Source organism: Bison bison, unplaced genomic scaffold (assembly GCF_000754665.1).
Source record: "Bison bison bison isolate TAMUID 2011002044 unplaced genomic scaffold, Bison_UMD1.0 scf7180017864105, whole genome shotgun sequence".
NCBI lineage: Eukaryota > Metazoa > Chordata > Mammalia > Artiodactyla > Bovidae > Bison > Bison bison.
In genome coordinates, this window is record NW_011494677.1 from 180,881 (window position 1) to 193,484 (window position 12,604).

Sequence of the window (12,604 nt, forward strand, 5' to 3'; positions counted from 1 at the left end):
TTGCAGTGTTAATATTTACTAACTGTAAAATTTCAGTGATATGAGCTACAATTGCAAAATTTGTGGAACTATATCAGTGACAAACACAAAACATTTTAGTTGTATATTAATTCATTCAGAGATTAAATTGAAGACTATTTGGGATTGTTTACAATTTTTATTATATATCTGATTGTTAACATAAAGTACCATCTTCAGAGGACTAAGATATGTGTCTTCTTCAAAACCAATCTGTTTTTCAAGGCTTTTTCAAACCAAAAGCCTTTGTTCACAATTTGCAAGAAGTCTTGAAAATTAGTGAGATAGTATCTATAAACATTTGACTAGTAGTTTTATCTAAAACTAGTATGTTTTAATTAATAAGGTTATAAATAGCTGAGTATTTAAGAAGTTAATGGACAACACAAATCAGAATTTCAAGTATTTTATTTATTGTAAATCTTATGTTTGTATGTATATATATATATATACACAAACCAAAAATTTTTTAAAAAACTAAAGAAATTCAGTTAATAAACTTATTAATAAACTTTATTATGAAAGATTGTGAAAAAATTTTAGGTGCTTAAATTTTCATCATTCATACCATTTCTTCCATAGTAAAAATTCACTTTTTATCACAGCTGAGACAACAACTCGCAGATACCACTAGTTTTCTTGCACTTATCTAAAAACACTTTTTCTTTATTTCTCCAGCCTAATTTCTTGAAAAATATTAGAATCAACAGAGACATTATCAAGCACACCTTAGTAAATGTAAACATTCAAAAGTATATTAATAGCAATCTTTGAAGTTTCAGATTTTGGACTTAAAGTGCTCATGAGATTCTCAAGTGGTTTTATGATAGCTCAATTGATTGAAGATATTATAATTGCTCCTGCTTTTTATTACAGCTATGAATCAACAGCATATCTGATTAGTTCTATTAAATACTTCGTACCTTAAAGTTTATAATTTATTTAAAATGATGCTACTGTAAAAGGATGCTGTGTTTTAACATGATTCACAATAGAAATTCTATTTTTAAATTAACTTGGCTAATATTCATTATCCATAGATAGATCCATGGAATCCATTGTCCATAGAATCCATAGAAGCATTTATCCATAGAATGTTCATAAAAATGGAAGATAACAACTGTGTGTATGTATACACATACACACTTTTAGTGTGTTTTTGCACTTTTTAAATAGTATTATGATATCTTAATTGTGTATTTTGTGCATTCTTCTGAATAGAGTATTCCTTTATTCATGTAATGAATGAGATACACAAAATTCTAATGTATGATGATTATTAGTCTGTGCAAGATTAAAAATATTAAATATTAATTGGCAGCTAATTAGTTTTCACAGGTATTAGATTATTACATGTTCAACAAGAAACTACACTAATGATAACTAAGGTCAAAATTCAGAGTTACATTTAAGCACATAATGACAAAACTTGAAACAATACAGTTAATTTGAGAATCATTATAATAACATGTTCAAAATAACATAATTCATGTCAGGTACATTAACCTCACAGATGACTGAATAAAATGTATTCAGTAATGGAAATGAAAATGTTATTCTGAATTCCCTGGCTTTACTGCATTTCTTCTATTTCTCATTTCCCACTACTCAAGTTCTGTTTTTCTGTATTAATAAAGTCTGTTTTGTGGTATTTTGTTTTCATTCATAATTGCAGCAGGAAGAAAGGCTTTTCAAGAAAATATCAGGAAAAAAAAAAGTATTAGCTCAGTTCCCTGAAGATGTCTGCAAAATGAAAGGCTAAAAAAAAAAATCAAGTGAGGGAACTATATAAAGGAGGTGGAGGCGGAGGAGCAGGACGAGCTGGAACTAAATTTCCCTGAAATGATTCTTTGGGCTGTGGTGGAGGTGGCCTGTGAAGAGGTAAAAAAGACAGTTAATCATATGTCTCAACTGAATGAAATAAAGCTACATTCATAACGCCATTCTTAAAACCATCACTGAATTTTGCCTGGTGAGCATCTGTTTCACAATTTATATATTCTTCTCCTGATGTTCACTTGGATTTCAGTGCATTCTTATTGCATAATAAAGATTATACCGGAGGACACCACTCAGTGTGCAATTCAATCATAATTTGAAGGACTTTTGCGGGGGTAGGGAGGGGTAAGAAGTATTTTATGCAATGTTTATAATAAAATCTTCTCCTTTCTTGTTGATGCTAAGCCCATACATTGAGTCCTTCATTTTTCTTGTGCTTTTCAGTTCTAGAATTTCCATTTGATTCTTTTTTTTAGGTTTTTAAGTTCAGTACATCTAGTTCTGTGTGAAATTCTCAAACTTAACTATTAATTCTGTGATATGATCATCATAGCTACTTTAAAGTCTGTACCTAATAAACTCTATTAACTGGATACCCTCTGAGTACATTTTCTTGGTTTTAGTCACATTTTCTTTTCTTGTATGTCTAGCTTTGTAAATTGAGATAGTGAAAGTGAAAGTTGCTCAGTCATATCCAACTCTTTGCAACCCATGGACTATAGAGTCCATGGAATTCTCCAGGCCAGAATCCTGGAGTGGGTAGCCTTTCTCTTCTCCAGGGGATCTTCCCAACCCAGGGATCGAACCCAGGTCTCCTGCATTGCAGGCTGATTCTTTACCAGCTGAGCCACCAGGGAAGGCCAAGAATACTGGAATGGGTAGCCCATCCCTTCTCCAGTGGATCTTCATGACCCAGGAATCAAACCAGCGTCTCCTGCACTGCAGGATTCTTTACCAATTAAGCTATTTTAAATTGGAGGCAAACAGTGAAAGAAAACAACCAAACCTGTAGGAAATAAGTCGAGGGTCTGATTCACCCTTGCCCCTGGGTCCCAACACAAAGCCTGGGATATTTGCTAGGGTACCATCTCCCTGGCAGGGCTCCAGTTTTTGTCCTCTCAGCCCTAGTTTGTTGAAAGCTCTCCTCAGCTTTCTATCCTCGCCCATGCAGAATAGGTAGACACAATCTAGGACCGAAAAATGGTCCCCACAGCTGAGGTCATCTCAGGAATACCTTCCTCTCCTGGACCTTAAAAAATAATCCTTCATTTCTTTAGTAGTTTTCTGATGCCTTCATATTTTCTTATATTGTCTAGCTTTTCTAGCTGTTCCTAATGGGAGGTCTAGTCAAACCTATGTGATTCGCCATTGCTGGTTATTATAAAGGTCCTTGCTTCTGAATCTTATGGATACCAGAGGCTACAGCAGCTGTTCAGTGTCTTGTTGGGGCCTCTTTAAAATTTCATTCTGACACTTCATTAATATGACAAAACTTAAATAAAACCTCTTAAAAACTTTTCTGCAAACTGTGCTTTATCTATACTGTTGGCAATAAATACCATGTCTTAAATTACATTAAAATACAAGGGAACTATTGAAACATTAACCCTGGGTTCTATCCTGGTCAAGTAATCTAAGTGAATTCACTTCAGACCTTGATGGGTACTGCTGAGGCTGCCTGGCTCCGTAAGTTGGTACTGGAAATCTGTTTGTTTGTATAGGCTAAAAAGAAAAAAAAAAAGTTATTACCACAATGCACTCATCAATATATTTTCTATATAGGTTATTTTCCACATAAAAATAATCTATTTAAAAATCAATGAATAGATGAATTATAATCTTAACATTTAAAATATTTTGCGTATTCAACATATCTTTGCTACTGAGTGTGGAATATTTAATCCTTTTAAGCTATAGTTTTTAAATTCAATAATAACAAAGTATTATCTTGGCCCTGATCAACTCCATTAGTTAAAAGGTAACATATTAATATTTCCTAGGTCAATATATTTTAAATAAAACCTTCCAAAAATGTATTGCCAAACGTACACAGTACCTAACTAGTACTGTAAATACCATTAATTTTCAAATACCCTTGATTTCGATGTGGAAAACAGGGAACTTTTGTGCACTGTTGATGTGAATATAAATTGGTACAGCTACCATAGAAAACAGTATGGAGGTTCCTCAAAATATTAAAAACATGACTACCATATGATCCAGTAATTCTACTTCTGAGTATTTACCCAAAGAAAATGGAACACTGACTTGTATAATTATCTGCACCCCATGTTCATTGCAGCATTAATTATGATAGCCAATATATGGAAGAGTCTAAGGGTCCATCTGCGGCAAACACATGTACATATGCACGAATATTATTCAACCACCAAACAAAACGCCATCTTGCCATTTGTGACAACATGGATGGACTACAGGCATTCAAGCTAAGTGAAATGAGTCAGACAGAGAAGGACAAATATTGTATGATCTCACTTATATGTGGACTCTAAAAATAAACAAAAAAACCCAAATGCTTAGATACAGAGAATAGATTGGGACGACAGAGGGCAGAGAGGGAAATGGGTAAAAACAGATGAAGGTGGTTAAAGATAATAATTTCCAGTTATAAAATAAGTCATAGGGATGTAAGGTACACCATGGTGACTACAGGTAATAATACTTCATTGCATATTTGAAAACTGCTAAGCGTGTAAACCTTAAAAGTTCTCATCACAAGGGGAAAAAAATGTGTAACTTACTGTGGTGCTCATTTCATACTGTGTACAAATATTGAACCACGTTGTACACCTGAAACTTATATAACGTGATATGTCTGAAAGTGAAAGTGAAAGGCACTCAGTTGTGTTCAACCCTTTGCAACCCCCTGGACTATACAGTCCATGGAATTCTCCAGGCCAGAATACTAGAGTGGGTAGGGATCGCACAGAGTCGGACACGACTGAAGCAACTTAGCAGCAGCAGCAGCAGCCTTTCCCTTCTCCAGGGGATGTTCCCAACCCAAGGATCAAACCCAGGTCTCCTGCATTGCAGGCAGATTCTTTATCAGCTGAGCCACAAAGGAAGCCTGTGATATGTCTATTTAATCTCAATTTTTAAAAAGTAGAACAGCAGGGTCATCGGGCATGGGGAATTACTGCTTCACGGGTTCAGAGTTTCTGTCTGGGGTAAAGAAAAAGTTTCAGAAATAGCAGTGATGATTACACAACACTGTGTATGTAATTAATGCCACTGAATTGTATATTTAAAAATGGTCAAAATGGCAACTTTTATCACATGTATATTTTACCACAATAGAAAAGGGGAAAAAAATGTCAAAGACAAAAAATTATATACTACATAATTTCTAACTTGTATATGTAGGGACTGTGTGATCATCCTATATATGCAGAAATATGGAAAAATCCCCAAGACTTATGGTTAAGGGAAAAGGGCATAACAATTTGTTTCTTTTTTATAAAAGGAAAGGGAGAAGAACAGGGAGATTCCATACATATCCTTCCATTTTAGAAGGATATCTAATCATTTAACCTCCTTGTAATTGGAAAGACTTTAAAAGTTTGACAGTTCCAAATGCTGCCAAAATTTACTTTGACAGGAATGCTCATACACCACTGACAATGCAATCACCCAATGGTATAATCCTTTTGGAAAACAATTTGACATTTTCAAGTAAATATTCAAATATCTTTCAACCCAGCAATTTAACTTTGGTATATCCCTATATCAGATGTACCAAATTCTCTAACAGAATATAGAGATTCTCTAATAGAATTTTCTGTAATGATGGAAACATTCTATGCCTATGGTGCCCCTACAACAGTGGCCACAGGTGATCTATTGAGCATCTAAAATGTCAGTGAGGAATACAATTCTTAATTTTATTTAATATAACATAAAATTTAAATAGCCACATGTGGATAGCAACCACTATACAAGTACCACCCTAGAACTCACACATATGCATGAGTAACATACAGAATGCTCATCTCAGCTTTATTTGTAACAATGAACAATTGGAAACTGGTAAAAGAAAAATGGATTTTTAAACTGTGTGGAGTTTATGTAATATAATATCAACAGTGAAAATGAATGCATTAGAGCTACATCTACTAATAGAGATAAACCACAAAGCAATGTTAAGGGGGAAAAGCATGATGCAGATACATATGTAAGACAGCAAACACAACATTATACAACGTTTAAAAGCAGATAAAGCAATATTTTGTTATTTCTTAGGGATATATGCATGTTAGAAAAAGTATATTATTATCCCAGTACTCCCTAATACACTCCAAAGGACAGTGATTGCTGGTCCCATTGCTGAGACAACTAGACAAGATTCCAGGAGCTCAGCCCCAGATCTTTAGTTAGATGCCCTGGGGAAGCCAGGTATTGAAAACAGAAAGATAGCAGACATAGGAAAAAAGAGTGACAGCATAAAACCCAGGTCATTTTCTAGGCTTGGTTTCAAGGCAAGACATTCTCAATGTCTAGTTTTCCTCCCATCTCCTCTAAGCCAGGGACCCTAGTGCTATTCCATTAACTAACCCAGCGGCCATCTGCAGACCACACTCCTAAATTCTTTGGAAAATATCTATGTTTACTCCTATGTGTGCATGCTCAGTCACTCAGTTGTGTCCAACTCCTTGCAATCCCACGGACTGTAACCCTCCAGGCTCTCCAGGCAAGAATACTGAGTGGGCTGCCACCTCCTACTCCAGGAGATCTTCCTGACCCAGGGATCAAACCCAACTCTGCTGTGTCTCCTGCACTGGCAGGCAGATTCTTTACCACTGCACCGCCTGGGATATTATGTAACAATTTTTTAAGCTTTAAAAATGTGATGTGCTGCACTCAGTTGCTCAGTCATGTCCGACTCTGCAACCCCATGGAATGTAGCCGGCCAGGCTTCTCTATCCATGGAGATTCTCCAGGCAAGAATACTGGAGTGGGTTGCCATGCCCTCCTCAAGGGATCTTCCCAACCCAGGGATTAAACCCATGTCTCCCGCATTGCAGGCAGATTTTTTACCAGCTGAGCTACCAGGGAAGCCCTAAAAGTGTGGTACCATAATATAATAGAGGAAAAGAATTTTTCATTTAAACTTACAACGTTTCTGGGAGGAATCACTGAAGAAACAGGTCTAGGAACACTCACTGGCTGTCTAGAATCTTTTGCTTGATTTTTGCCACCTGATCTGAAAGAGACAAATACTTTTGAGCTAAATTAAGATTAAGACATTTCTACATGACATAGCATTAATATACAGACTTGTGTTTTCCCAAATACAGAAGAATGATACTGGTAGTGGTGGTGGATAAGATCATGATGACAGCTAAAATTCGTATGGCATTTTTAACAGTTCTCATCCAGTTTTAATCCTTAGAGTACTAGAAAGTTTTATTAATCTCATTTTACAATTAAATAAACTGAAATACTAAGAAATAATTTAGACAATCAGGCCAGTGTTCTCAAACTCCTCAAGTCTTCCTGAAATCAGAGACTAGTAAAATAATATTCTTAGGTCTAAAGTAGTCACTCTGAATATTAGGAAGTCCAAGAGAAGCAAAACAAGCTGGCTGGAAAGATGTCACATAAGAGTTAGACATTGCCAAAAGGATAGTAAGTAAGCTATGTACAGGAGACAGCTATTGCTATGAAACTAAAATTTCAGAGATGCAGACTGGGGAATTATCTACATGGATTGGTCAGTGTGAAGTGTGAAAGAAAGTTAAGAGAAAGAAAGGATAGAAAGATAAATCTGGGGAAGTCCCTGGCAATCCAGTGGTTAGGACTTGGTGCGTTCATTGCCAGGGGCCCAGGTTCAATCCCTGCTTAGAGAATCAAGATCCTGCCAAACCACTCAGTGTGCTAAAAAAAAAGGGGGGTAGAGGCTTATGTCTCAATAAACTATATTTTAAAAACAAAAAGAAATCTATATCTGTTTTAGAACACATTAAAAAAATAAAGTTAACATGAGGATTCTCTAGGAAAATATTATGCAGTTTTTAAGTGAGGTAAGTGAGAAATAGGGCAATGAAGTAAAAGTGAGCATTCCAGGCAAGATATGAACATTTTGGAAACATTACAATAATAAAAACTAGCTATTAAATAACTGCATTGTGCTATGGGTTTTATTTGTTAATATTTCCTTATTTAATCTTCACATGAAGCCCTCCAGAGATAGGTAATATTATTATTCTCATTGTAGAGGATGTAAACCAAGGCTTAGATACTTACTATTTCTGTTCATAATTCTAGCAAATGATAGCTTTGCTAGAACTTGCACCTAGGTCTGACTACAAGGTCCACGCTAACACATGCTACATTCCAATCCAACGTATTAGAAATGATTGGTGAGAGACAGCAGTACAAGAGTCCAACATGTAGACTAGAAATGTCAGGTGTCTGAATTATGACAACCCTTTCTTCCATCAAAGATTATTTCTTAAAAGCTGATGATACATAAAATCTGTTTTCAAAACAGACTTGAAGAATGCTTCTAGGAGAACTGATACTGGAAATAGACAGGAAGGAAAAATTTTAATGGCATGCAAATCAGAAGTTGCAGTCCCAAATTCTACTTACCCCACTACCAGAAATCAAAGTCAAGTAAAATGAAGCCTAGGGGCCATTTTCAGTAGTATACAGGTTGGTGTCATCATAAGCCTTTTCCCTCACCATTATAAGAGGTGGCTGAGTCACCACTTACCCTTTAATTCCTGCTCATCATGCCAAGGAATACAGAGATAAACTAGAATGCTAGTTTTAAACTATCTTCTATGATATGATTATCATCATACATAATTAAATTACTTAGTAAGAATTTAAAAGAAAAATAATCTAAGTACTCATTTGTCTGTGATCTCTTCCTTCTGCAGCAGCTTTTCCGTAGCTGGTCTCTCTTAATGAAGACAAAAACAGCCAATACAGTAAGAGGAAGAATTAGGAAGAAGAATACCAGGAGTCCGTCCCTCAAGGCAGCATTGTTTTCTAGAGAGAAGGAGTTTATATTAATGATAATTAAATTAGAAGTTAACTTGTATTAACTAAAATATACTAGATGATGATATATTTTACATTCATTTTCACATTGTTCAAAAGTCACACTGATTTTCAACTGAAAAATACTGAGAAGTTTTATTGACTCCTCCTGCTTACCTACTTCATTTCTGCCTTCCTAAAGGTAACCACTTTTATTAATTTCTTCTATAATATTACAGTGTTTCTTCATGCAAAGATAAGCAAGAACAAAATATGTTTTATTGCGAACCTTTCTTACACAAAAGGTAGCATGACATAAATGCCATTCCACGTGTTATTTTTTCACTTAGCCATACTACATATCTTCCCAAACCATACACAGAGCACCACCTCTTTTTCTGTATAGCTATACAAAACTCCATTGCAAGGATGCCCTATAGTTTATTCAGTCAGTGAGTACCCACTAATACTTTCATTTTTCCAATCTTTGCTATTACAAAAACATATTACAATGAATAGCCTTGTATACATGTCATATCACATAGATGTACCTATAGAATAAATTCCCAAAAGTAGAACTGACGTATCAGAGGGTAAATGCACTTGTTGTTTTTTAAAGGCGTTATCAACTTGTCTACCACAGTGGTAGTTACAAGTTAGCACACCATATATCCAAACAAAACTATAATTCAAAAAGGTACCTGCACCCCTATATTCTTAACAGCTTTATTCACAACAGCCAAGACATGGAAACAACCTAAACGTTCACTGACAGATGAATGGATAAGTAAGATGTGTACTTAAAAACCATGGAATACAACTTAGCTATAAAACAGAATGAAATAATGCCATTTGCAGCAACCTGGGTGGACCTAGAGATTATCACACTAAGTGAAGTAAGTCAGAAAGAGAAAGTCAAATACCATATGGTATCACTTATATGTGGAAACTAAAATATAACAGAAATGAACTTATCTACAAAACAGAAAGAGACTCACTCACAGACACAAAGAACAGACTTCTGGTTGCCAAGAGGGATAGGAGGAGGGGGAGGAATGGATTGGGAGTTTGGGATTAGCAGATGCAAGCTATTATATATACACTGAATAAACAAGGTCCTTCTATATAACACCAATACTTTGGCCACCTGATGCAAAGAGCTGACTAATTAGAAAAGACCCTGACGCTGGGAAAGACTGAGGCAGGAGGAGAAGGGGACGACAGAGAATAAGATGGTTTGGTGGCATCACCAACTCAATAGACATGAGTTTGAGCAAGCTCCAGGAGCTGGTGATGGACAGGGAAGCCTGGCATGCTGCAGACCATGGGGTTACAACAAGTCGGACACAACTGAGCGACTGAACTGAACTATAACACAGGAAACTATATTCAATATCCTGTGATAAATTACAATGGAAAAGAACATAAAAAGAATGCATGTATTTATATATGTATAAGTGAAACACTTTGTTGTATAGCAGAAATTAACACAACATTGTAAATCAACTATATTTCAATAAAATAAATTTTCTTAAAAAGTTAGCATGCTAGCCAGCAATGCACAAGAATTCCTCACAACCTCACCCATAGAGTCAAACTACTGCATTTTTGCCAAACTGGCAGGTGAAAACTTATATGATTTTAATTTGGATTTCTCTTTTTGTACCATGATTTATACTGTATTTCTTTTTCTTCTCAGTTTCTAAAAGTCATTTATCTATTAGGGAGAAAAGTTTTGTCTATGATAAATTGGCAATATTTTTCCCATTTTGTCATTTGTCTTATGGTACAATGCTTTTCTTCATGCATAATTTTATTATTCCAAGGTAGCTAAATTTATCAATCTTATTTTTTGTGGCTTATGGATTTTAAGTCTTATAATTTTAAAAATTCATTAGTTAACATTAATTTTGTCTGCTTCACGTTCTTTAGTGAAAGAGTATAGTAAGTATGAACGTTAAGTGGTAAACTATAAAATAATCCTAATTTTAAATTTGTAGAAGTACCAAAACTTTGTTTTAAAAGTTATATGAAACTACATAAAATACTCAACACAATTAAAAATAAAAATATGAAAACTTAAAGCCAATTTGATATATCATTTTATACCTAATAAGAAAAAGACAAAATTTAAAGCAACACTGGCCAGGTTATATTAAAATTGGCACCTTCATACTGTCAGTGGCATTACACAAGCTCATTTGGAATTTTTATCAAGAACCATAAAAAGGATTATACCCTTCAATCTAATAATCTCATTATGGCAATTTATGCTTCAGTTGGGAAAAATGTGTATTAAGATGTACACTACAATGTCATCAGTGCATATCAAGAACTTAGAGACAACCTGAATGTCAAATAATTAGATAACAGCTAAGTCAAGTTATGACACAATCCATCAATGAATTAAAATGTATAGTTCTGACTTTCACTTCTAGCCAAAATGGGGTAACACGGGCCAGATTTATCCTGCTAGCTATAGCAACCAGAAAACCAGGCAAAATACTTAAAGCAATGGTTTTCACAACACTGGACATATGGCAATGAAGAGCAGTGATCCCTTAGAGCTTTACAAGGTGAGCTCTACAATTGCCCCAGTTTGCTGCCTAGGGAAAGTTAACAGATTGTGATGAGGGGTGTGGGAACCTAAGCGAACTCCAGTGGTTTCCTTGAGGTGAAGAAAGGATTCTGGTTGAGGAAGAAGTCAAGATAACTAGAGTTCACAGGCAAAGTACCAGAAGGGAGAAAGCTGCACAGACAAAACTTGAAAGATCTGCAGAGGGTTCCCCTCAGATACTCAGTTGAGAACTGATCAATGTATGCATGTAAGGAAATCACCTGAAGCCAGAGAAAGAATCACCTGAAAGGATTAGTGGGAACAAAGCCCACACACAACTCACACAGGACTAGAAAGAATGCCTGTTCCTACCACTTTTAGTGGAAAACTCCATAGTTAACAGCATTGAATAGAATAAACAGAAAGGGTTTGCCTCAGTAATGGGGTAAAATCAATCTGAGGCTAAATGCTGCTCAGGTCCCCCCCAAAAGAGCTTTAAAAAAGGTTCTAAAGGACCATATTACATCCAGGTAACTTAAGCCCACTTAAGCTTACATCCAAAGCTCATCAGCAGAAATCCAAAAATACCTAATATCCAACAGGCAAAATTCACAGTTTCTGGAATTCAGTAAAAAAGTTACAAGGCATGCAAAGAAGCAGAAAAAATATGACCCAAATGAGGAGATTAATTCATAAAAACTAATAAATGATACAGGTGACAGAATTAGTAGACAAAGACATTAGATATTACTATAACTGTATTCTACATGTTCAAGAAGCTAGCGTAAAGATTGAACATGCTACATAGAGACAAAAAGGAAGAAAAGAAGAAAGAAAGGGAGGAAGGGAGGGCGAGGGAGAAAAGAAAAAAGGAAGGAAAAGAAAGGGAAAGAAAAAAAGAGTAAGGCAAAGAAGGGGAGGGAGAAATAGAACTTACAGAGATAAAAACTTCAATATCAAAGATAAAGAATACACTGGATGGACTTAATAGCAGATCAGACATCACAGAAGAGTAAACTTGAAGAATAATAATAGAAACTATCCAAAATTAAACATAAAGAATAAAATTTTTTTTTTTTAAATCAAGTGCCAACAAAGGTCCGTCTAGTCAAGGCTATGGTTTTTCCTGTGGTCATGTATGGATGTGAGAGTTGGACCGTGAAGAAAGCTGAGCGCCGAAGAATTGATGCTTTTGAACTGTGGTGTTGGAGAAGACTCTTGAGAGTCCCTTGGACTGCAAGG

General features: G+C 35.3%; 1 protein-coding gene across 1 annotated transcript in view; it reads right to left on the minus strand.

Annotated features, from left to right (window-relative positions):
- Positions 1-408: 408 nt before the first annotated feature.
- ADAM9 (ADAM metallopeptidase domain 9) overlaps positions 409-12,604 on the minus strand; it is a 92,986-nt gene continuing 80,790 nt past the window's right edge. Inside the window, exons 19-22 of the mRNA XM_010838755.1 lie at positions 8,673-8,814; positions 6,931-7,018; positions 3,452-3,519; positions 409-1,889 (exon numbers count right to left, since the gene is read on the minus strand). Of these exons, the coding sequence (XP_010837057.1) occupies positions 1,790-1,889; positions 3,452-3,519; positions 6,931-7,018; positions 8,673-8,814 (398 nt within the window). The 3' untranslated portion in view covers positions 409-1,789. The remainder of the gene's footprint in view (positions 1,890-3,451; positions 3,520-6,930; positions 7,019-8,672; positions 8,815-12,604) is intronic.